The following is a 27,740-nucleotide window of genomic DNA, read 5'->3' as shown; positions in this document are numbered from 1 at the left end:
GGAAAATACTGATTAATGTTGAACCAAACCAGTAAATCAGAAGGCTGTAAAACCAAAACGCTGAAATGAAAGATTCAGATAAAACACTTCATATAGCTCTCTGTGGGTTTGTCACTACATTAATTTCATCTATTGTCAATATTAAATATTGATTAATGCAGATTTTTCCATTTACTTTTATTCGGGTTTTTGTTGTTCTTTTGATTTATGAGCGTCCTACAAATAAAGATGATCATTACCATCAGTTAACAGTTCATATAATTGGACTGTATTAATACTACATTTCATCATTGAGTAATTGTGGCTGTTTACTGCTCATCTATCTGGTGCACCGACCTATTTGCAGCAGAAGATAAACAAAAATTTCTATTTTCGGCATATTAACCATAACAAGTGTCAGATATGAAACACCAGAGGAGACATATGCATGGTATGGCAATGACTCAAGTATGCACTCACACACAGTGAGAAACAGAGCTGCTTTCTGGCTGTAAATTAAATCACTATTTAATTGTATCAATCAATGATTTAAGCATGAAAACAGACTTATTTATATGAAATGGTCAGAGATCATTATTATGGAACACACTGTCCTCCCTAAATATTTCCAGTCACAGCTCCCATTCTAATTATGCCTTTGTTTCAATCTCCATCACATTATGTTGTCGCTATCTCAAACGACTCAACAGCAAATCCTGCAGCTTCCACTGTCATTGCTGCCCTTTGCCTCAGATTATCCTCACGGGAACCCTCGCCCATCACCCATGAGCTGTTAGCAAAGTAGTTTTTCAGCAGGGGGCAGAGTGGCATGTATCCCTGACAGGTGACCGCCGTCGGATAGAGGAGTGTAAATGCGTCAACAATGGTCAAATCTCTCAACATGCTGTGATACTGATGGGATAAATAGATTAGTGCAGGCTCTCTACTGCTTGGTCTAACCTATTACACTGCAAGGAATCAAAACACACGCATACACACACACACAGACACACACACAACTAACACATCTGCTGATGATTAGGAATGTATAGTTTGGGTGTATTTATTTGAAAGAGAAATGAGGATGAATTGCGGTTCTGCACGACTCCACAAGTTATTCTGAAAAATTGCTAAAAGCCAAAGCTGCGCGCTGCCTGTGAGGCTGTCGTGACTCATCCAGTAAACTGTATGAGATGCTCTCTCCAGGAAATTAAATTGCTGTGTGTGTCCTCATGCATCTCTGTCTGAGCTCATACCTGCTCTTGGCAGCATTAAAAGTCTGACTGTGTTTTTCTCTGAGCGCAGGCTGGAATATGTAAACACAAACGACTTAAGCGTTATGTACGACCCCAGAGCAATGTATGTCTTTCAGCAAATTGTGTTGTTGTGTTTATATCCTCAGAAATGATGAAAAGAAACGGTGAATTAAAGCGACAAAGTAGCATGATCTAAAACATCTGCTGCCTCCGGGTTAACGACGAAAGGTTGTACATTTCCTAAAACAACACAGAAGAAAAGGTGGAAATGTTTAGATGATGAGGCAAAAGAAAAACCATCCTGCAGAAAGAGAGGAGTACATCCTTTGTGTCTGATTACACTTCCAAGTAAGAAGAGGAAGAACAAAAGAGGAAGAGCTGTAAGCATGACACTGTTTTCATAAGAAAACCTCAAAATGCCAGTTTGGATGCTTTTCATGGCTTTGTTTCAGTATCGGGGTCACATGCTTTCCTGTTGTTTGAGGAAATTGTCTGAACACACAGTCTGATGAAATGCTTTCAAAACCCAGCACACAAGCTTTTTATCAGGTGCCTGCTTTATCAGTCTGCCTTTGTGTTCTGCCAATACATATATTCAGTTATTATATTGCATTGTATTATATCATATTATAATTGTATTGTTTTATATCATGTTAGAATTGTACTGTATTGTTTTATATCATATTATAATTATATTATGTGATATTGTATCATATAATCATATTCTATTGTTTCATATAATGTTGTAATTGTATTGTTTCATATCATATTATAATTGTATGGTATTGTCTTACATTATAATTGTATTGTATTGTTTATCATATTATAGATTAACTGTATTGTCTTGTATCATATTATAATTGTATCATACTATTTTATATTAAATTAAAATTGTATTGTATCATTATAATTGTACTGTATTGTCTAATATGTTATAATTGTATTATATTGTATCATATTGTAATTTTATATCATGCTGTATTGTACCGTTTTATATTATATTAAAATTGTATTGTCTTGTCTTGTATCATTATCATTGTATAGTCTAATATATTATAATTGTATTGTATTGTTTTATATCGTATTATAATTGTACTTTGTCTTATATCATATTTTAATTGTATTGTTTCATATTATATTATAATTGTATTGTATTGTTTCATAACATATTATAAATGTATTGTATTATTTTACATCATTATTGTATTGTCTTGTATCATATTATAAAGGCAATATAATGTGGGTTGGATCCTCCGGCACCATCAGACCAGACTGGGGAAGCCACTAGACATTCAGTACACACACACTGAAGTGTAATACAAACAAACAAAAAAAGTCCTCACCTCATTAAAAAAAGCAAAAATGTGAACATACTGTGGTTGGCAGTTGCTTGCCATCCACTGTGGTTGGCTTGTATATAGTATGCTATTGCAATATTGTGGTTATTGTAGTCCAACCTCTTAGATTTTAATATGTCCTGTTTATTTTAGTCCTATATGACATTAAACTGAATAACAGACATTTTGAGGACATCATATCCGGCTGTGGAAAACAATAATGGATATTTTTCACTATTTTTTGACATTTTTGGAACAAACAACTAATTGATTAATTGTGAAAATAAGTTAATATTGATAATATTGATAATCGATAAGAATCATCACATGCAGCCCTAGTTTACTGTCATAAAACCACAGAGTTTCTGTCTTATTATTTGTAAGTCTGGTTTCCACAAAACTCAAATAATGGAAAAGCCTAAATAAAACAGAAAGGTGCAGATGTCTTCAGCTGCAGTGTGTGACATGTGACTGCTTCTGATCAGTAGAATCTGAAATGTCGTGTGTTCCGGACGAATAAACGAAAAGACCAAAACGTGAATATATGTGCACGCAACTTTTTTTTTTGTGGTTTAGTATGCTGTGCTGAAAACCATAGCTACTGAAACCCTGATGAACCATGCTGGGAAATGTGCTGGTCACACAGAAGAATAAAACGCTGGATGAATGTTTGCGGTGCAGACTGCTGAGGAGGTCTTCGAAAGAGAAAGTTGTAAAATGTGACACTGTTAAGCAGAACATCTCCAGAATAATAACATTTATAGACTATCCTTGAATCACAAGTATTACACTTACTGACAGTAAACAGTTTCTCAACAGGTTCGTGTTCCAATAGAAACACGAACAATAGTGGCTGGAGCTCAGGGATTGAGGGCGACCGCAGTATCAACCCAACAAGACTTCCAACTTTGTCTGCAGAATGCCTTACAATGCTAATGCTGTTGTACCACATTTACTGATATTCATGCAGCTGTGTTCAGACAACATTACATGTCTGTGTACAGTTAACACAGTCACACATGTTGGGCTGTACACGGAGGCAGTCACATGTAACCTACCATCTATGACTGATCACACACATATACTGAAGGGTGTGTTGGATGTGGTCAGAAGTGTGCTTTGTAGCACCTGTTACCACATCTCACAGTGATGTCACAGGGTCCTAAAGTAAACCTGTATATGACTTATACCTTATGCTTTCTAAATAGTCAAACCAGACAAACGTTGCATGAAAGAACAGGAAATGTGATTATTTGACTCGTATTAATGCGAGCATGGCTCTGACCAAAGCATAAAAATACGTCTACCATCATCTCTCATACTGACTAATGAACACATCACTCAGGCTAGTGTTTCCCGTTAGTTAGTTTACCACTTCCTGCCTCCAGCTGGGTACTAAAAATACAAACATGACATTAGTATTCATCCTCTCATCTTACTCTCAAAAAGAAAGTGAATACATTTATTTGAATTAGTGCGCCTACTAGGTCTGTCATGATAACAATACTTTTATTGAACGATATATTGTCTCAGAAAAAATCACGATAACCAATATTATTGTCATTTGAAGATCATTTTATACCACTGATACTATAATAATATACATTATTGTATATTATTGTACGATAAGTCGATAATGTAATTATTGTGACAGGCCTAGGCTTAAGGGGCTTCTGTGGGGTCTAATGCAGCCTTGAAAACAATGGCCAGCTTTTCACCTCTCCTTTGAGTGTGGCTGTTCGAAACATCTATAAACACTTTGTACATTTCAGAAAACTGAAGATACCTCATGCACAACAGTGTCTGTTTCTGAGGCAAATTACAATCATCAAGTACGCTCAGCACACACACCAGGATACTGATACTGAAAACAATCCTTGTATCCTGGGGTGCACTGGTATACATGTTTTTTGACTTTTGCACAGTTCATTGTACAAAGTAGTTCTTGCTGGAATATAATAAATCTGAAGATGGATGTGATGATTAAACACAAGCCTATCTGCTCCATCAGACATGTGCAGGAAATGCTTGTATAGACGAGTCTTTGCTCAAGGACGCCTGCAGGTTGATGCTTTCTGAGGTGACCAGCCTGACCAAGACTGACCAAGAGAAAACTAGATGTGATGCACTGCAGGTGAATGAAAAATGGTCCTGGTTCGTTGCACTTCAACTACTCACAAATTACATTTTTTTTTCATTCAAGTCCGATACCCAAAGTGCTGAAGAGGCAGAAAAAGTGGATGTACTGTAAGAGGAAATAAATTCTGGCTGTTTTCTGATAACTGATGTATTTGTCCCCTGATCCAACCCAAGAGGAAACCCCAGGAGTCAAGTTCAACCCGGGACATGCTGGAGGGATTACATCACACAGCTGGCCTGGTATGTGCCTGACCACAATCACCTCATAAACCAGCATTGAGCTGAATCACAACTTTAAAGTGAGAAATATGACAAGAAACCTATCGGGATGTATCTAAACCTAGCACAGCAGTTCCTGGAACTTTTTACTTTAGGAAAGTCCAAACATCACTTCTGTTCTCCTAGATTGGACTCTCTGACACACAACCTAAAGGTCTTCCTGATCAAGCAGTGGGGCTATGCAACAGATACTTGGCCATAACTTAAAAACGTCACACACTGTTAAACACAATTCCTCCGTTTTTTACTGTATAAGCACTGTCTCGCTGCTCCCCATCTAATCTCCTGTTTGGAGGGCATCCAGTGGCACCGTGTTCATTATCCACAGTCCTTAACTCAGCTCTGCTCCAGCCCCTGAATCAGCACATCTCGGACTCTGAGCTAATAAATGGAATTTATGAGTCATGATTTCATCGATCATCCGTCGGCATTGCTGCATCCCTCCCGTTTTCCTGATCTGTGTGTCCAACACAACACACATACATGAATATGCTGTGAACACAGGTGCTTGGAATCACTTTAATTCTCACAAGCAGGCAAATGTAGATGCAGTGTTGGACAGTGGCTGGGAGAAGGAACAGTAGGTTATTCAGAGGGAAGACATCAATCAGGACTGACCGAATCACCACCTCCTTTCTCTCTCTGCAGTGCACTTCTTTGCCATGCCTGCTGACAGTTTCACAACAGGAGCAGCATCGAGACTCCTCCACAAAGAGGAAACAAGCATTTTTAGGTAGTTCTGATGAAATTTATTTTAATCCAAGCACCAAAAGGAGAACTCAAACATAGACCTTCCTGTAAATGAAGCCTTTGGTCTGCGGGTGTTATGCTCAGATATTTGGTTTCACTAGGAGTACAGTTCTAGTTTGAAAAAAAAAAAGGATGATTCACTATACTTAGAAACTAACAAATCTCTTATCAACAGTTTTATCATTAATGTGTACATTTTTCTTGGTCATAATCCATACTCTGATATAGCCTCCTGCAACCCTGCATCCTCATATGGGAACATTACTGTACATTTGGGCTTTGCTGGACCTTTTACTTAATTCTGCTGAACTTTGACCTGTTGTCCTTGTTCATACACACTTTTTTGTGCCGCCTAGTGGTAGATAATACATCAATTGGTGTAAAAACACGATGCTTAATAATGTTTGTAGTTTGATATTCTGTACAAATTTGACTAATTTTAGTGATAGCAACAAGCCATGACACTGCTCATAAGGAAGTACTCGTTTGAGGACGTTGGGACTTTATTATCGTTCATGCAAAGAGAAGGTGTAAATGTAAGGAAATTAATATTTTTATACACTGGTGAATTATTTGTGTCGTCCAGTAAAATAAACCCATCGTCCCCATATGAGGACATTATTTTTTCAAAACCTACTTCCTGTTCAAAGACAATGCTTTGTTTTTGTACTTATGAGATCCTACTAATCCAAAATACCTAGGGAGGACTTAAAAATGCATATTAAACAAAAGCTCAGGTCTCAGGAGAAAATATTTATATTCACATAATAATAATAACAACAATACAGCCGTAGTTACTAAATTTGGTACACTTTTAAGCTGATAAACTTAAATTATTAAAATCATATAAATTAAAGTTTAACTGGGAAAATGTGAATGGAAATGACAATATATATATGACACGATTAGCAAGAAAAGATTTGTGGGAACTATAAAAACTCTGTCCATAGCAGTGTTGCAGATTGGAGTTTCTTCTCTCACAAGTACAGACATCAGCTGCAAAGCACACAAACCTCAACCTGAACCAACACTGAAAATCACTCTTTCAATACTCTCTATATAACAGAAACTCTATATTTTAAATCCAGATTTCAGACACTCAGTAATCGTCATCATTTTGCATCATGACTTTATGCTGTAGAATCAAACTACAGTAATTTTAGCATCTATAATATCTTGAAATTGCATTGTGGGATTGTTTCCATGCTCCACTGTAGAAATTGTGAGGGCACCAGATGCATATATATAGGTTATTTATGTATACCGAATAAATACACACATTGACAGAATTTAGACGTTCAAATAAAAAGGTAGGAGGGGTAAATAAAGTGCAGCATAAAGTAAATATGGAGTGATTAGATTTTTGGACACAGCTTCACTGTGTTTCATTTTGGCGTGTAATCAAGTGACTCACAGAATTCATATTTGATCTGCCCTGCAACATTTACCATAATAAAAGCATAAAAATACACATCTGCTCTTACTGTAACAAGAAAGAAAGAGAAGAGGTGACATATTTGTTAGCGTTGGAATTTAACAAATCTGTGTATGTTGCCCATCCAGGTGTCAGAACCCAGTCACTCGCACCAGTGTATCCTATTCATTTTTCACATTTGCACACAGTAGACTGTTATAAAAAGCTATACAAGCAGGGTGGAAGTGCAGCAGCAGAAGTGGACAAAACCCATCAGAGTGCAGCAGTGAGAGAATCTACATTTTATCGGTTTTATTTTAGTTGATATCGATCCTTTAAAATATGCCCAGATCAGCATCATACAGAGCCACATATGTCCCTCATCCCTCTCTTTTTATTAACAAAGACCAATAAACAGCATATTCTTATTCCTGCTGTCACTTTCTTTGGTTGAAATGACACCAGCAGCAGATTATATCAGCTGTAGGTGGTATATAATAATTCTGCGAGTAATGAAATTTAGCGACGTCTCATGTTGTGCTCTTCGTAGGCCAGTGTCTGCGCTCGGCCTATTTATAGACTGTATTGATTGTGAGGTAAAAGAAGCGTCAGTCTGTAACATCACTCTACAATAATGAGTGGACAGTCTACTCTTCTGAAACAATCTAATTCATGTCAATTCAGCTTCATTAGTCAGAATCAGTGAAACTGTTATGCATATGATAAATACACTTGTTATAATTCAGTTACTGAGTTTTAGTTATTTATAAGTAAGTTTAAGTTACTTAAAAATGTGGACAAGCTCAGCCTAAACTGATTTGATATGGGATTCTAAATAATTCAGATTAGATATGCAGATTTACTGCTTGATTGTGATTGGATAAAACATTATGGACCCATACTAGAGGCAGTAGAGCTGAGTCAATACTGGAGACAACTGAGGGTCACCCTATTGATAGAGCTGAGAAAACAGTTGGCCAGTTGATGCATGTATAATTCATACTGCTTGCCACCTGCACTCCAAGGGACTTGGAGAGGGTAAAAAAGGGAGAAGAGTAAAAAAAAAGGAACAGAAGGGAGGGGTGGGGGGGCTGGAGAGGGCAGGGAAAAGAGGAGTATAAATAAATATGCTTTGGGCTGCTGGGAAATGGCTTTAAGTAGGGTAAATGATGAGAGGGCTTCCTGTTATCAGGCTAATGTAACACTGCCTTCTACCTACGTCAGGCGGTGTGTCTCCATCTCTCCCTCAGTAAATATTAGCATCACACACAAACACAGAGCACCTGCAGGAGGCAGCAACGGAAAGACTAAACTATCCCAGTCAGGTGATCTAGAAAATAACAGTCCAACACCGTCACAACACAAACGAACAAAGAGAATCAATACATTATATTGAGTTGGTGCCATTAGCATTTAAAGCTAACCTCTAACAGCAGGTTGATTTTTAGGTCATAGAAGAGCGGTAAATAAGAGTTAAAGTCATACATTTAAAGGAATAGTTCAACATTTTGGGAAATATGCTTTTTTTCCCTCAAGAGTGAGATGAGAAGATGAATACCACTCTTCAGTCAGCCAGAAGGATGTGGTTAGCCTAGCTTAGCATAACGAGTTGAAGCAGGGGGAAATAACTAGCTTAATAGCTAGTAATGTGGTGTATTTATTTTATAGTTTTCACATTTTTATTTGAGTATAGAGTAGACAATTTGTAGTTTTAGGGGGAGTGAAGTGCGGTAATAATTTCTCTTGCCATAAAAGTGCCGGGCTGATAGATAAATACTTTAGTTTTTTGTCAAGGCAACTACCACATTGAGGCAAAAGCCAGGCTGCTAGATGCTAACTGACCATTCAAAAAGCTTCAATTTCACAGTAGTAATACTAAGTCAGTCATTTTTGTTTCAATTTCTAAATCCAGGCCTTCTAATAAATGTGCTGGTGGTCATTTTGTAAAAGATTGGTCCGTTAATAAGATTTGAAGACATATAGTTGATAGGTGTTGATTGACAGCTATGATTGACTGTGACTGTCGTAATATTTCAGTACGTTTAGTGCTACTTGATTTCGATACCTGTCCTGTTAGAACTATTTAGCTATGGTAGCTAACATTAGCCTGAGTACGCTAGTGTTAGCTTGGTTACAATGTAGCGGGTCGTAGCAACAACCCACACTCCTTATTTGGAATAGAATGGAAAAGATGGCTTCAAACCAGCTCCAATGCAACCAACGGGTGACGTTTAACCACGCTGGTCAAGGTGTATGTGTACATTTTGCACTGCCGCTGGATCCTGGTGTTGCTTTTACTTTTAATTTATCTGTTTTTTATGCATTTGTCTTACTTTTATCTTTGTTTTTCAGTTAATTGTCTTGCTTTTTCTTATTCAGTTACCAAAGAGAAGCAAACCATTGTACGTGTGTATACACACAAATAAAGATCATTCATCTCAGTCTTAGGAAGAACGCAAATAACCATTTTCCCCAAATTCTTTGACTCTTTCTTTAAAAGGTAAATACACCAAAAATACACAAAAACTAAGTGTAAAATTCAAAATAATAATAATAATTCTCACTTTTGGCACCCCCAGTTGTAATATGAAAAAAGGCATTTTGAAAGGCTATCAAAGGGACTGAAAGCAATACATGAATAAACTTACTGTCACGGCCACAGTGACAGTAAGGGTTCCATCATGTGGTGTGTGCTCTTAATCTTCTGCCATGTAAAGTTCAGCAGATGGACGACACTTCAGAAAAACAGCAGGGACAGTTTTTTTTAAAAAAAAGAAGAAAAGATGGCTGGCAAACAAACCACAAGCTTAAAGTACCTGCTGACTGACCCAGGGAATGCTTCTATGAGTGTTGCCACAACATGCACTGAATACACTTACACATGGTACACCTAGCCTAGTTAAGTCTGGAAAGTATACTACCCGCAGTGTGCTAGGTCTGGTCTTATCAGCAGGAAGGCTGTACTAACATTGTCTATACTGCAACACAATGACACAGCTGAATAGCAGCCGATTGTGTGATAATCACAAACTATGAGCGGCTGTGTGGGTCATAAATCATACTTGCCTACAACACATTCACATGTACTCACATTAACACTATAATTCTCACTCTCACACATCGTTACTCTCTCTCTCATATGTCCCTATAGTAGACACAATAGTAGTGTGTGAGAAGGAACTGCTGATATGAAATTTAATGTTCAAGACCTTTTTCCCCCCACATTTTTGTAGTTGTTGACATTAGTGACTAAATGCTGTACCACTAGCATTTACAACACTAATATTTCAGACCAAAATCATTTTGTTATTTTACTATCTTATCACTATTATTCCATCTTAGAGCAAAGTAAATGGGCAGTTTTGATTTTAGGCCCAATACTTACCCTATACTAACAATCTCGCCCACTTCACGCAACTTCTCTAAGCTCTCAACAGTACAACAGAAGTGCAGCACCATGCATGGCTTTGAACAGTGAAGGTGTGTGCAGTTATCTCTACTTGTATGATTCATTGTGTTGCCCTTCTTAGTGATGGAAAGCTTTTCGCTCCACCGTTCAGTGTTGCCATTTAGAAAAATTATAACACTGACACTTTGCATAAAGTAGTTTGTTTTTCATGTAGCCCTGCATTTAGAATTGATCCTAGAAAGCTTTGATGACATAGCAGTACCTAGGAAGACTTAGTCTCTAGTATTTGCATTACAAGCTTAACTGCAAAAAAAATCTTATTACAGCCCCAAGAAGTCTGGATGAGGAAACAGTGAGTTTTCTACCTGTACTTGTAAAGCTGTACTACTTATGAGAATAGCTTGACACTGATTCCAAAAAGTCCCATCCTCCTTCTCCAAATACAAGTTGAATTTATTTAAGCATCTCAATGGAAAACTCTTCCTTTTAAAGAGGAATTTCACAGCTGTGGCTCAGGAGAGGGAGCAGTCATCCACCAACTGGAAGATTGGCGGTTAGATTCCCAGTTCCTCCAGTCCACATGACGATGTGTCCCTGGGCAAGATACTTAACCCCAAATTGTTCCCGATGCTACAATGGTGTATAAATGTGTGTGTGAATGTTAGTACCCCTCTGAGGAATGTGTGAATGGCTGAATGTGACATGTAGTGTCTCTTAAAATTAACTCATCTATGTAGTAGAAATGTGCAATTATCTTTGAAATTGGTCCCCTATGACTAAGGAAAACTTGAGAAAAAGTTTGGAGAACCCCAATACCTCTATATCTTACAACAACCAGAATGCATGCATGCGGTCCCACCCACTGCAACAGATGGTGTACGCCAAGATCGTAACAACAAACATCACGCTGGAGTTATGCGGATCATTGCAAACGAGAGCCGCACACAAACCAGAATGCATCCAGAGCGCATCGGTCTGTCAAAACACCTCCATCTGTAGAAGGAGTGAAAAACTACAAACACTGCTTCTTTTGTTGCTAGGACGACAAGGAACCAAGACATCATGGACCCAAATTGTCATCTTGCTGGAGTGTTGCAGCTTTAACAAAGGGAAGACAGACATTCATGTATTCATTAAAGTCATTTAAATATCATAGGTATCAACTTGAAAATTGGTTAAATCGTCTTTTAATGTGCGTCCAGCAACCAAACCAAATCCAAGCTTCAAAACATCCCTTCAGAAACCTGTGAGAGACGTCACACTGCTATGTCCCGCTGCAGTATTCAAATGAAGGGCCTGCGCAGGTAAGATTGAGAAGGTTAGGTAGTCGCCGGCTTATCTCGTCAAGACGGATTTCGGCTAACCTGCAGAGACACGGCACGGCTCAGCTTCATGGTGCATGATCTCCTGCAACGTCATGCTGACCTGTCGGACATTTCTCCAGTCAGACCCAGTGTTATTTTCCTCAGCGGGCTTCAGATCACTGTCCTTGCATCCTTGTTCATGCAATAATGACAGCTTGCAGAAGTAACTGTCAGACATCATGGTGTCTCCTTACTCTCCTCTTTACAGGCTTCAGTCTGGCTTTAGTTCTATGCAGAAAAACAGGCAAGCTTCAAATCCGTCCTCGCTTTACTGATGGGCAACATACAGCAGCTTCTTTGATGTTTCATCAAAAAGGAGAGAAATAATTCAGCTATTGTTGGGAAAGATTCAGACTCACAGCCTATATTATCAAATGCTTTGTCTACAAGTAATCTTCATCAGTGATGGTGTAGAACTGCCACAGCTTGATCTCATGAGAAATTCAAACTTCAAACTGTCTCTGTATGAAACACTGTGGAATGTTAAACTTCCACCTGAGCAACTTTGCAGAACGGTAACCTCAGTTAGTCTGTCATATTTAACTATTATTACATACCAATAAGTACATATATGTATTATATGGTATTAAATGGGTGTGTATACTTCTGTCTATAAAAGATTCATTGTATTATATCCAATATTCCCCTATGCTGTTCCATGACAGTTTATAAAGTACTGACTTAATGTCGAGATAAAGCATATAACTGGACTCTGCACGTCCCGGCAAAATGTAGAGCAGTTTATAGTGTGACATAGCAGGGTTATACTGTACACGTGTCTGCTGTGACTACGGTTCAAAGTTCTTTCTCGGTTTTTGCTATTAACGAGGTGCAATTGTGATTTAATATTTTGACGTTTTAATCTTTGTAAACTCGCAACCAGCTTGTGGCACATTGTTGCGAAGATGTAGAATAATCTTGTGTTATAGCCTATAAACTTATCTATAGGCCACAGAGATTTGTACCTCATTTTATTGTAACAACAAAGCTAGCAGAGAGTGTGTTACAGTCACTCATTTAGCCAGTAGCCTGTGCTTGTACACCCTGACAAATACTGGGATGGATTTTGATGCTAAGGTGCCGTCCATGCTGTTGAAAGGTATACTCGGTAGGTGTGCTAAGCAGTGAAATAATTATCCCTCATCCTGATAAAGACACAGTGAATGCATATGTGCATATGTATGTGTGCATGAACGTGCACACATACTTAAGGGTCCTGGTTTGGGGATTTGAAAATATAGTCACATTTAGTGTTACTCTCTCAGGCTCTCTGTTCCCTAAAAGATCAGCACTGTCAAGACAGTTAGCTAATGGTGCGAATTCCAAATGTTAAAGTTGAATTTAGAATTACATTTCCTGTATTACATAATTAAAAGGACAAATTCATATGTTTTAAATCTGTCTTAAAACAACAGTTAGGAGCCCAAATGAACATTTAAATATGTTTTTCTTGCTGTAATCATTTCTCCTGTTCATACTGACCATTAGAAGATCCCTTCATAATGTACTGTACTTACAATGGAAGTGATGGAGGACAAAATCCAAAGTCTTTCTGTACAAAAAAAAAATTTAAAAGGATATCTGAAGCTAATATGAAGCTTCAGCTATCCAAATGAGTCAAAGCAAATCAATTTTTCAATGTTGCAGTCTATTACTATATTTCCACCACAGCTCAACAGGGAAACACTAAGAGGGAATTTGATGCTAAAAAGACTGTAAATGTGTCAGATATCACTTGATATGACTAACTCAGACTGATGAAGCTGAATAGAAGCTTCATATCTACTTTTAAATGACTATGTTGATGATTTAGTCCTCCATCACTTCCATTGAAAGCACATTTGAAGAAGATGTTTTAATAATCATATGAACACAAGAAATGATTGCAGTTCATATGGACACCTGACTGCTGTTTTTAGACAGACTTGAAGAAATCGTAAAGCATTCTTTAAAGTTAGGTTCCTCCCACTATGTTGGACAGTCAAGTCAACATACACTGTATACAAAACAAGACGATGATGTCATCAGGTAACACAACTTTGATTTGATGATTGACACTAAATTAGTGACAATCTGGGATTATGTCATAGTTGGAGGCCGTTTCATCCAGATGTGTTTTATGGCCTCCAGCTGTTAAGCAGCTATGACAGTAAAAAAAAACGGGTAATTACACTATTGACTGGGTTTGGAGTAGCTCCAGGGTTTGTTCCTACATGACATCATCGTTTCAGTCTGTTTTCCCGCTGCTCAGTTTACGAAGACACTCAGTCAAGGTCATAAATTATAACTGATCTGTGCAACATCATTAAAGTGTCATACTTTATGTGAATTTAATTTGAGTGTAGATTTTCCATTAAAAAGTTGATCTCATTCATCTTTTAGTCTGCCATAACACATTTTCATATGGAGCAGATTTTCATTGAGTCATCATGATATTAATATTAGTGGCAGGATCAGCAATACTAACTCTGACTCTTAACTACAGCCTACGATAACTGAGCAGTACAGTAATTGATCTAATTGGCATGTGATTAGGTATTAGCCTCACAGCTCCTAGCATGTTTTGACTGATTGACTCTTACATTATTATGACCTAAAAGTTCATTTCGCAAATGATTAGACTCTGATTGAATGTACTGATATTGCTTTGGTGTCCTCGCTTAACCGTCAGACCTTGTCTAAGGTGAGCTACAGTATTCTACATGAGTAGACTGCTGGCACTGTTTCAAACAGGTCACACAAGGACGACTGCTGCATTTACAGTCTGGCTGTAGTGTAATAACCTGCCTATATCAGGGCTGCAGCTCTTAATAAACTGTAGCACTCCTTCATATAAGATGTAGAAGACTTGGTGTATGATCAACGTGATATGGGCAGGTTTTTGACTAGTTATTATTCTCTGATTTCCTCGGACTTGCATTTGGCGTGGTTGTACAAATTTACGGTGTTACATTTCTTTGGAAAGTAAGGTCTCATTATCGTCTTTAAATCTGGTTCCACACCTTTTTTTATAGTGAAAGCACAGCATTGTTGTCAGAAATGGGCAAGGATACCTTTACTTGGTCTTTCTCACCTTTGCTGAGCCTTTCTTTGGACATGTTTGTTGCTAAAAAAGAAGCTTTTTCTTTCACTTGTTTTCCTCATAGGTTTCTTCTACATTCATTTGCATTTAATTACATCAGTGTACCACCCCATCTTCCTATGCACAGTTGGTCACGTGGAGCAACGCACACATTGTTGAGGCAGCAGAGGAAGAAATGAGACATTAGGCATTTGTTTTGATACAACGGGTCTTCCCACAAATACAAACAGGGCAGAATTGTTGTAGCATAAAAATGAGATTGCTAGAGGCCTGATTCGAGATCGTGGTTGCATTCTGATAAATTGTGCAGCTCGAATAGCAGTACGAGAGTGAATAACCACTACGACAGTATACAACTAAGTATTGGCATTTGCCACTAAAACAAGGGTGACAGACCATTAGCCACTTTTTTTTTTATCTTAGTGCCACTCCATTATACTCCAAACACAAATGTGTCTGACTTGATATAATTGACATTTTCGTTGTTGAAGTAGAGCTAATAATGGCACTATAAGAGCAATGTGTCATCTTAAAGCACTCAACTCAAAAATATGTTTCTTTTCTGGCTCCTAGGGTTGAATGTTTGAGCTTATGCAGAGTTTGACACTAGAAGACTGCTGAAGCTTTCTCTGTGCTCATTTAAAATGTGATTTTAAGGGTCTTATGGGCTTTTGTGGCATCGCAGCCAGTTTGGAAGCCAATCCTGGTCCAATACTCAACTTACACAAGTGTAATGTGGAGCCCTGAGGCCTCCAGTGAGTGCACAAACACTAAGAATGGACTTTACAGTGAAGTAGAACCCAGTTTATGAGACAATGAGACTAGACAAGACTGTGTATTGTCTCCATGGTGATGACTTCCTTTCTAACTTGTGGTTTTTCAGGCTTTTTTGCCGGCGCACGCTTGCTGACGTACAACAACAACACGCTAGACTTGTGGGTCTCTAACCGTGGCTAACCGTGGCTAACAAGTTCATAGCGTCCACCGCCACGTACGCGAACACACAAACAGAAGGTTTACCTCCTCATTGTCATTTTCTCTGTTATGCTTTCGGCGAGTCGCCCCTGTGACGTCACCGTCAGAGTCAGGTGGGTCCTATCTGGGTCCTACTCTGCTGGAGACACAACAGCTGAGAAGATCGAGTGAGAGGACGTTCCTCCGAATATCGGATATCGGCAGAAAAGTCAATATCAAGCATCCCGAAACGATGTGCCTTATGTTCTAAAATCAGCCACTAGCAACTTGACAAGTTGAGTCACAGGCGAAGCAACCAATTGGATTGAGTCGAGCAACTTTTCACCTCAACATTCTAAAACGGTTCCATCTCCTCATGAATCTTTGGTCTGAACTGGGCTTAGGAGACACCTTACATCCAACAAAACCACAGTTTATTTTGGGTTCGCTCAGGCTGAGCTTCAAAAACATCAGTACGCTGGTCGGGGACTACTCGGTGCCTGCTGGCGCTCGCTGAATAAACACAACTAATGGAGTATAATACAGCCCCTTTAAAACTACTGTTGCTATAGTTGTAGAGAGACATGTACAGAGTATGCTTCAGAGACTCTGTACAACATGTAAGACTAAAATATTAAACCTTCTGACCCTGCTGTAATGACTTTATACAGGGAAATAAGTAGCAACTGAATAGATGAGTTGCAGATGGAAAATCTTTTGACTGCCTGCACAAAAATCCCTCAAAGGACCTTCAATGTAATTTGTCAGTCTTGGCTCAATTCAAAGTTTGCTAGAATTTGGATAAACGGAGTCTGTTGCACTGTTATCATGCTCTGTGATTCATTCAAATCGCAAACTGACAATGGGTGAGCCTTTCCATCATGTTTTCAGAGGGTTTATCAGGGACGGAAAGTCTCCAAACAACCCAAACAGAACGGTTACAGACTTTGGACTATGACATTATCTTCCTGTTTACTCCAGTGTTCTTGCAGGAAATTAAGTCCACGTCCAATATGTGACCTTTCTCTGTTTTTTTTCTTAATTCAATCATTGGGTTTGTTTCCAGTATTTGAAGACATCCAGAGTTCAGCCCAGACCCTTTTTTGTGGCAGCCTGAGGGCACAATGTACCTTTCCACGGATATGTTTTGTGCGTGTGCATGATTCAGCATGTTGCCAGAGTTAACTGGAAGCTCTCTTAAAAAAGACTTGCAGTGTCTGTGTCTTCTCAGTTGTCTCTGTGCCATCTCGTTGCCGAACTGGAATGCCAAAATGCTTCCAAACAACACACTGACAAATTAATAGAGTGTCTTCAGCTCCAGCGTGAGGCATCGAAGATGGGGGTGTACAACACATTAGAGATGTGGGCCTGTGGGTACGGGGAATGTTTAATACACAGCTTTCTGTCAATGTTCCCGTTCGACACTCTCGTACTGGCAGCTTGTACCATATTTTGAGGTTGAAGATGCACTCCTCGATTTTGTTACAGCCCCCGTTGGCACCGTGTAATCACAAAATATATGCCAGGATCATTGTTGATGTTTTAAAATGCAAATGTGAACTGTGTCTTCTTGTAAAACTACAAGAATCTTCAAACCACAAAGCCGAATGGGTTTTACTTGTTTTGGTCTCGCTTCACTGCTGTTTCTTTACTTAAATTGCAACTACAAAAGCTAAAAACCACACAAGTTCGTCGTACGATGGGCTTGTAAAGTCGATACGAAGCCACATTAGCATTCACCTGGACTTCGAATTGGCCGCCTGATGAATGTAACTTCAGTATTGCCTCTTCTTATCTGTTTGTTTAGCTTCTAAATGCTCCGCTGTGTGTTCTACCTTGTAGCTGCTATAGCTGTGTGTTGTGTGTCATTTGTTGCTGGTGTTGAGCTTGTTTGCTGAAAACAGCTGCATGCTGCTGCTGCTGCTGGAAACAAGGTTTGGGGGGCATAAAACCACAGTGTCTGTTCGGGGTAAGAAAGCATGAACTGCTCAAATAATCCCACAGTCAAATTTATGTGAAAAAAAAATGAAGTCTGAACACCTGTAGAAACAACAGAGAAGTATGTTTGTCAGGACTTACTATAAAACCTACTGTGTTACTAAATAAGATTCAGCACAGGATGTGGCCAAATTAACTATGTTGACAGGCACACTATAAAAGTCCACTATTATTCTGAATATGACAATATTACAAATTTGACACAGGTCAATTAAACAGCATAATCCATTTGGATATTCCGAATTAGGCCTAATTGTGCATTTTCTTATTAAGACATGTGGGATTAGCTTTCTTTGGACGTGTATACAGCTCATTCAGATGTGTCTCAGTTGGGGTTTTACCATAAACTGCAATACACAGACTCAGCTCTCTTGTGTTGTAAACAAACCAACAGTTTGTAAGGCTGGTATAGAGATGGATGATGGGCTGGGTTGTGTAATGCACACCTGCACTAGAACAGGAAATCAGACTGAGGAATGGAATGAGTGTGATGCTCCGAAAACACTCAGCGGTGTAGTAAACATTACGGGGACGACGTGCCTGTAACTACACATCATTTATAATATCAGTCATATCACTATCACTTATAAGCATCAGACAGCAGCTCACTAATGTTTTTCCACCTCACTGGTTTACTTCGCTGTCTGTGGAAATCTTGTAAATTCTCGTTCCCACTGGAGCAGAGGGACACTCGAAACCCTCTGCATGTAAACAGGAATATTAGTGGAATATTTATTTGAATTATCCATGTAAACAGTTTAGTGGGAGTATTGTCTTTTTTGAAATATGGGCAAAAACCTGGAATATTATGTGCATGTAAACATAGTCAATGTTTGAAGGTGAGTTCCCCCACAAAGTTCATGCATCAGGAAATAACAATAATTTATGATTTCCCAATTTATATAATCTATTCTCTACTGCGCATGTAATTCACTGCACCTGTCACTATAGGTGATGCACAGAACAGACTGTCAACTGTTTGCATAGGGACTTAGATAGAAACAGCTATTAATGAGGTCTGTGGACTAACCAGAGTGCAAAGAGATGCTGCTGTTACACCTGGGTGAATCAACCCTTTAATTGAGCTGCTACTTATGCCACATACACTTTAACTGTTGTTGTTACTGCTGCTTTAGGTGATTGTGTAATGTTTAAGAGCTTCTTGAAGAGCTTCTTAACACACACACACACATACACACACAAACACAAACTGAAAAACACGTCTTGTTGTTCCATTCATCAGGTTGTTATGTGGAATCGATTTGACACAGGTCACTTGCATTCCTCACATGCGTTCATGCTGTCAGCATTCTGCACGCTGCAGTGACCAAACTGACCAATCAGTGAGTTAATGAAGGTGTCAAAGCTGCTCTGCTGTGTGTTCATCAGGCGGCTCCATGTAGAATCTTTGAATTACGATCCATTCACAGAGAGAGCATCAAACCACCTGCTAACACAGCCTGCAGCTACATATGTAGATGTTTGCTTGTGTGTGTGTGTGTGTGTGTGTGTGTGTGTGTGTGTGTGTGTACACAATTGATTCAGCCATTGTAAAAGAAAGAAACTTAACGAGCGGAGCTAATCATCAGGTGCCTGTCCACTGACTCACGCTCACATAAACATGTGTACACAGCCTGCCACAAGAGTGTGTGTGTGTGTGTGTGTGTGTGTGGTGTGCAGTGTGTTTGTTTTAGTAAATACACTCACGTGCACGCACATACAATTCGATGAATTCAATATTAAGACTAAAGGGACTATGGGCACTGTGAAATATCAATAAAATGAGTGGATGTCATCAGGAAATCATCAGCTGTCAGGACAATAAGTGAGGACACAGAGGAAAGATGATCCATGTGTGTTTCCAGTGACGTGGGCCATGTTCACATCAACAAACACAGCCCTCACATTCATTTGTATGGGATCAGTCTGTCAGCACAGTGGAGGTAACACAAATGGCTCTGGTAGAACAGCTGAACCTGCCTCAAGTTTTTTATGTGACACAATGTGACATCATCAGGCAAGGTGATGATTTGGCCGGTTGTAAAATTCGGTCTCCTCAAACTGGACTTTCTGGATTGTATTTCATGTCTCAATGGAACCTAAAGCAACATCCCATCAACACAATCCCGTATGTTGTTTAAACACAGGGCTGTTTCAGGTTTGACTTCCCCATGGATACATTAAGACAACTGGATATTCCATCTCTAATTTGTCTCAGTGGCTACTCGCAATACTGCATAGACCCGTCATGATAACTACTTTTATTGGACGATATATTGTCTCAGAAATAATCGCGATAAAGGATATTATTGTCATTTGAAGATCATCGATTATCACTCTCTGTATTGTTATTTTTTTTAAACCGTCAAGGTTTTCTACTTACAAAACTTTCCATGGGCCTATAATAGTGATGTCATCCCAATATGTGGGTGGAGCCAGCAGGAGAAAGACACTAATAAGCATGTGCAGTGGGCTGCATAACCCTGTGGCAAACCTCGAGAAGCTATAAAACATTTCTGGCTTATACACCCAGGCAAGCGTTTTTCATTGGAGTGAATGGCCAGCATCTCTGAGCTCAGTATCCAGCTCCTGTAATAAATCCACAGGACGCCTGATAAGGTGGCTGAAAAAGACCTGCAGGACTGCAGTGCATGGTGGGAGATGCTTGGCTTGAGTCATACTGTGGAAACTCTTCATTTTCCGCTTGAGGGCACAGATTTAGATTTTATTAGTTTAATTTTAAACTATAAAATTGTGTATTTCTTTTTTTGCTGAAGAGTTACAAACTGGCTTTCATTGTGTTTTAACAGTGACAAGATCTATCTATCTATCTATCTATCTATCTATCTATCTATCGGTAAGAGGAAGAACATATTTTATAAAATCTGACATGACACTGAGAGTGTAAACAATGTCAACAATGGAGACATGTGCCTTATATTTCTCCTGTGCAACAACTGCGACTGGGAGGATATTGTGAATAAGATCAAGGTGCACCGGATCTTTATGAAATTACTGTATGACATCATTTACTATAAATAGATAAATCCTGTCATGTGAATCTCATTCGATCAACTGTCAGATGTATGACTTCCTGTAATATTCTACAGTATGTTCTACTGGCGCCGGTCCAACCTGACTGCAGCTTTTTTGTCACTTCCCTCCGCCGCTGCTACCGCCCGCTCTCGTCCGCACTCCCTGCACAAAAGCCAAATTCATCTCAAATGAGCCTATTGTCTGATTCCAAATGCTGCTGAGAATTTCTGTCTTTTCCTCTGTAAGCCAAAAAAATAGAAAAAAGAAAAGAAAGAAGAAACAGGCACACTTGTGTTGTAGGTGACTAACAAAGAAAGACTAAACGAGCTCTGCATTTTAAAACCCAAACTTGAGTTGATTTAAGGCACATTTAGGGACTTACTACATCTGCAGTGATACCTGGAGCGTGATTGGTCAGTTTAAGACATGAAGAGCTGTAACTGTGACGAACCTGTTGATGCTGCTGTCAATCAAAGCAGCCGATTCACTCACTTACAACCTGAATTAAGCGACGTTCAGCCATCAGAAGACTTGCACTCCCTGCAGCTGTCACGGGCGGATCAATAAAAAAACCACCAAGAAGACAAAGAGGTTTCCTGCTGTTTACATTGAGGTTTGGCTCAGATCACATGTGTGAGTCATCATCCTCACACATGAACGCCATTATAAACCAGCAGGCCGCCCAGGCATCTCCACCATTGTGTGTGCACATAGCAGTCATATTAACACTGCTCTGCTTTCTCTGTACGTCTGCTTATCAAACCGCAGTGTGTGTGTGTGTGTGTGTGTGTGTGTGTGTAGGTGAAAGTGTTGAGGCTTGTAACAGGTACTCTGATTTAAATCACTGATCTTCCTTTTAAACATAAGGATGTATGTTATTTAGTCAGTTTCTCTTTTAAACCATCACGCATGGATCAGTCGGGCATATATATATTTTACTGTTACTATCATTCATTATTCTATTTATTTTATCCTATTATCGATTTTATTTGTCTTTTTTAACCTAGTTTTTACACTAACATTTAATAAACTTTTTCTCTTATGATTTTATTTTTAGATTTTTATTATAGATTCTTTGTTTTTGTTCCTTTTTTTTATGTTGTCACCTGTTTTGTTTTGTCTTATTATCAGCTTGTCAAGCAACCGTGAAGCACTTTGAACTACATTAACCTGTGAGGTTAAAAAATGTTAAAAAATGTATGTTTTGTTCGACCAGCAGTTTAAAAACATTCCATTTAAGTGCTATAAAAACAGCCAATTGTTACATTTGAGGAAGTGAAACCAGCAGATGTGACATTTTTGCTTCATAATTTAGAAACACTTCATATCAGAATTACTGTTGATTAACCAATGAACTGAATCCACTGATTGTTTCAGCATCATTCATTTCTACGACTTGGCTCCACAGCCTCAGCGACCCCAGAGCAGAGAGGTCATAACCTCACTAATAGTCTGTGTGTTTTAGCAACATGGAGGGGATTTACATTATAAAAATGTACTAAAGTAACACACACTGTATTTTCTTGGCTGATCCCACTATTTTAAGACTCGGTGTGTTTAAATAGACTATTTGTAGGATTTAAATGTTTACATGGCCATGGTTTGATTTCTGGCCAATGTGGAGACAGCTCTGAAAACAGGCTTTGAAAGGAGATGTAGTGACACAGGTTATGAATAAATATGACAAATCCAAATAAGTTAACACGTTTATGAATTTAAGTTTTGGTGTTGGATAATAATTGAGTGATGAAGCACTTGGGTTCATGATCACTGTATTTCTAAAATCACTGCTTGTCTGATGATCTGTATGTCATTTATGTTTATGTGAAATGATGTTCAGTAGTGACCTCTTTCTAAAGTAATAACAATCATTCCTCTATAATATTGTATATTAATTACACAGTATCATTTGGATTAGACTAGCCCTCATCCTGACAGCCCTGCTCGTAAACAGTCATGTGTCAGTGTCACTTGAGTTCACTGAGCTGTATACACACACACACACACACACACACACACACACACACACACACACACACACACACACACACACACACACACACACACACACACACACACACACACACACACACACACACACTCTCTCTCTGCCCTCTTACCTCCAAACAGATGAGGTGAGAGGTGTGCTGGTAATGAACCTATCAGCAGCCTCCTATCTCTGTCCGCCGCCTCCTCCGGACTGCTGCCTCCGGACTCCTGGGAGCTGTAGGCTCCGCTGCTGTTCGGTATGTTGATGCCGGACTGTGGTCTGATCCCTGAGCCTCCTGAGCCCCCCGCAGACCTGGCCCTGGCTCCGATGTGCTGGCTGGTGCTGGACGTGGCTCCGGAGGCTCCGGACGCACTGTAAGCGTGGTACCTCACCCCTCCGGCGGCTGTCCTGCTCCCGTTACTCCCGTTACTGCTGGAGGTGCTGGAGGGCAGATCCGAGCCTGAGTACGCTCTGGTCCGTCCGTTAGCAGCTGGATTAGCCGACGGGCTGCTCTGCTTCGCCCCCATGATCACCTCCTCTGACACGGATTGAAAATATGAAAGAGTCGCTCTGCACGGACGTCCTGTAAGAAGAAAAAGCACTTTCTGCGTCGCTATGATCCCACGGAGGTCAGGTACATGCCACTGAGAGAAAAGTTAAAGCGGTCATGTGTGACAAGCTCCAGCAGCAGATGTGTTGTCAAACTTTAGAGAGTGTCAGCAGTGTGTTGTGTGCTGCAGGGCAGGAGCCGCTGCTTGCTGCTCACGGTGCTCCGCCATGGCTCCTGAGCAGCATGAAGGAGTGAAGAGCCGCGCGCTCCTCACACCTCCCCGCCTACTGCACAGTGCTGGGAGGGAGGAAGTGATGCAGGACAAAGTCTGTGCACAAAAGCGTTTAATCAGCGGCAGCAGACAGACGCGGAGTAAGCTGCAGCCGCTCACTGCTACTTCCGGATTTCAAAATAAAGCCGTTGCAGTGTTTTATAGCATTGGTTCAGGGGCCATTGAGGGATTTCAAAGGGAATCATTTATTTTCACTGCAATTCTATCCTTAAGTAACCATAGACTGTATTAAAATAATGGACATAGTCACCGTGACATCACCCACTGGTTTGTGGACTAATGTTTTGAAGTCCAGACGTTGGCATTTTGACTGTTGCCATCTTGGTTTTTTGGAGCCAGAAGTGATAGATAGATAGATAGATAGATAGATAGATAGATAGATAGATAGATAGATAGATAGATAGATAGATAGATAGATAGATAGATAGATAGATAGATAGATAGATAGATAGATAGATAGATAGACAGACAGACAGACAGACAGACAGACAGACAGACAGACAGACAGACAGACAGACAGACAGACAGACAGACAGACAGATAGATAGATAGATAGATAGATAGATAGAAGCAAAAATATACAAGAAAATTATATTAAGAGGAGGAAAGACTGATTGCAGTGACCATATTTGGACAAGAGGGGTGGAGCTGACCTTCATGCTAGCTGCTAGATTGGTTAGCATTGTGCAATGTAGACTTCTATTGTGAAAGAGGCAGATTTAAATTAGTGGATATATTTTTTGAGCATCGCAAGCCCTGCAAAACAACTCATTTCACTATCAGAATTTGATCAATTCAGTCTGATCACATTTTGAAAGTGTAGAAGAGCTGCACAATTGAATTGTTTTATCCCCATTCAAGTTAGCAGGAGGATTAAACCAGAAATGAGCCCTCTCAGCCAACAGAAGTCTCTAGTGAGCATGCTCAATGGGTGTATGCTCAATGGGTTGCTGCCCCGCGCTCAGGCACACAGCTCTTCTTACAAATAGTCTACAGCTCAAAATACTTCAGCTCTTTCCTCTGGCTCTGACACTCCTTTTGTGCAGCTCCCTCTCAGTCCAGCCACTACTGCCCAGAAACAGGACAGCTTGATTAGACAGCTCAGCCCAGCTGTGCCAATCAACACACCTGGCGCTACTCCTGCCGAGACAGCTCGACCTCCACAGTACTGTATGTTTTCATCCAGGCAATTTCTGTTCAGCATGAAGTGTCTTCTTTGGCTTCATGCAACACTGAGCAACTTCCATAGGAATGAACAGGGTTCCGCCTCCAACGTTGTATCCAGTTCTCTTCATCCAACCATGATTTACAGTATACAGATACACACTTAATTTTCCCATAGACTAATATACAAACTTATTTTTTGCAGCCAGTGTAGTCGCTCCCTGATAGCCCTTAGAGAGAATGTAGGTTTAAGGCATTGGCTTCACTTTTCAGACCCAGAAATACCCGCCTGTTAGTAACAGAATGACATCATGTAATCATATAGGCTACTTTCTCTAATAAGATGTCAAAAAGCAGACATCTTATGAGATGGGGGTCTGTAGTGTCAGTTTAGGGGTCCTAGACATTTTTTTTTATGTGACCATAACTTGTATCTTTTAACCTTTTCATGCCTTTAAGCATTTTATATATTCTGCATGTTCAAATGCACCACACAACAATAACATAACTTTAACAACAATAAAAGCAATATGTATATTGTGCTGACTAATATATTCAATGATCTAAAACTTTTAACATTAAATGATCCTTCAAAGAAAGCATTATAATACTGTCAGTGAAAATGAGGTTTGTTGTTGTTGTACAGGTGTGTTGTATATAGCCCACACCTGTATATAGGGGATCAGTATGCATGGCATCTACACTCTCTACCAGTGTATTTAATAACAATACAGTTTCACTTTGTAATAAACTTTTTGTACTCTAGTAGTTTTATCACCATACCAGAAAATACACCACCTTTCATGGATACTAGCAATTGATTCTACACCATTTGAAGTTGTCTAGAGTGAGATTTCGCTTTCTTTCTAACTCTTACTTTTTAATATGGTGAAACTGATTGAAAAGATTTCTGTAGACTGCTTTGATGAAACTGCACAACATGCTTCATATGTTCAAAACACCTCCCAAACATACAGATCAAGGTCAAGCTGGCTTGAATTGCATCTGCTGCTTTATCCAAATAATAGATATCAGTATTTACAGTATTTACTTACTACTGTACACAAGATTCATTTCAACTGCGTAAGCCACTTAATAACACTTTGCTGAAGACTGAAACTTATGTTTAATAAACACATATTTCTGTTTATACACTACTGCATAACCACAGCCACATCTGTAAACATCCTCCCTTTGGCACAGCTGGGTCTATTTGTTATGAAATGACATGCTGCAATGTAAACACACGTGTTAAAAGTCAGCTCACTCCACTGAACAAAACACCTGACAGTGTTTATTCTGTACAAAACGGAAGTCATGCTCTTATTTTGAAATCAGAACAGAGTGTACACGCACGGAAGCTTGATGCGTTACAGACTACCCCCGTCTGGTGACGTCAGCAGCGGCGCAGCAACGTCAACAACAACCAAAGAGTCTAACGCCACATTTATGGTGTTCTTGGAGAACTCCTCATTCAAATGTGTTAAAGTCATAAACAACCTGCCGTGTTCAAGTCCAGTGTGGAGTTATTAATACTGCCTCACACTGCAGAGCCATCCAATAAATGATATGTATGCTGCATGAAAGCACTGTGCTTTATACATAAATTGACTTGACTAGTGGCTGCAGATGTTCTGTTAGGCCAATAATGATTACCTGAGATTATATGGTGTCTATGGAAGCAACAGGAGGCCTTAAAAATGTCGGATGAGCAGCTAAATATGTAACTAAGTACTTAATATTAAAGTTAAAATCATTTGTGATCATTTATTTACAGAAAGTCATTTAAAATTGTGCAATTTCAACAGCTTGATACGTTTTTTTTAAAAGTGTTTTTTAGGTTTCATAAGTGGAATGTATTATTTAAAATATACACTCACTGGCCTGTATTAGGTACACATGTGCAATCCAATTCATTCTACTTTGTTTATTATTGAGTGGTGGGTGATGGTGGTGTATTAGGGTGCATTACATTGAATGTTGTTCCTAATATGTTGTCCACTACATTAACATAGATGAGGGGGGCAAAATATTAGGAAAACCAGTCAATATAATGCACCCCAGTATGCCATCACCACTTAGTACGACCTCAGTAATAAACATAAAGTACAATTATCACTTTTTTGCCAATGTTAACAAAAACTGAAAATGAACAAACTTCATAAATGTAGAATTTATAGTAGCTGTTGTATTGGATTGAATTACATTGCACAGGTGTACCTAATGAAGTGGCCGGTGACTGTATGTATTAACTATATTCAAGTTGTTGAAATTTAATCTGTATTTTTCAGGTGTAAAATTTAAGTTCAAGTAAAAAAAACAACCCCGAAATCAGTTCACTCAGTCTGAAAGTGATGAAACTCAGACAGTAAAATTCATGGGCGTGAATATTCAGGATTTACAGTAATTTCTTTCTATTTCTCTTGCACGTGCCTGCACATGAAAATCTGGCTCAACACTCAACACATAATGAAAACAGTTTCCTGATGCATGCAGCAGAGAAGGATGACATGCTGAGATGCTCCATCCTCTATCAAAAACTCAGTCAGCAGCTCGTGTTTACAGGAAACACACCAGGACAGCAAGTTTCCTGTCAGAAGGTGCTGTTCACTCTCACTGCGAGAGGGGAAATTATTGACAGAACATTTCCGTCTCTTTAGGTGGTGAATGTGACAAGACAATATGTTTCACCTATGGCTACCTGAATACTCAGTGTTTGTGATGGACCTGATTGGCCTGAAGCGAAG

The 27,740-nt window shown here is 39.3% G+C and overlaps 1 protein-coding gene across 2 annotated transcripts in view; it reads right to left on the bottom strand.

Annotated features, from left to right (window-relative positions):
- Positions 1-24,038, bottom strand: part of znrf2b (zinc and ring finger 2b) — a 35,800-nt gene extending 11,762 nt beyond the window's left edge. For both annotated transcript variants that reach the window (XM_062422304.1, XM_062422305.1), the window contains exon 1: positions 23,118-24,038. In XM_062422304.1, coding sequence (XP_062278288.1) covers positions 23,118-23,514 — 397 coding nt within the window. In that variant the 5' untranslated portion in view covers positions 23,515-24,038. The remainder of the gene's footprint in view (positions 1-23,117) is intronic.
- Between the last annotated feature and the right edge of the window lie 3,702 nt (positions 24,039-27,740).

Source organism: Scomber scombrus, chromosome 7, assembly GCF_963691925.1.
Source record: "Scomber scombrus chromosome 7, fScoSco1.1, whole genome shotgun sequence".
Taxonomy (NCBI): domain Eukaryota; kingdom Metazoa; phylum Chordata; class Actinopteri; order Scombriformes; family Scombridae; genus Scomber; species Scomber scombrus.
Note: the sequence above shows the minus strand (reverse complement) of the source record. Positions and strands in the feature narration are given on the sequence as shown.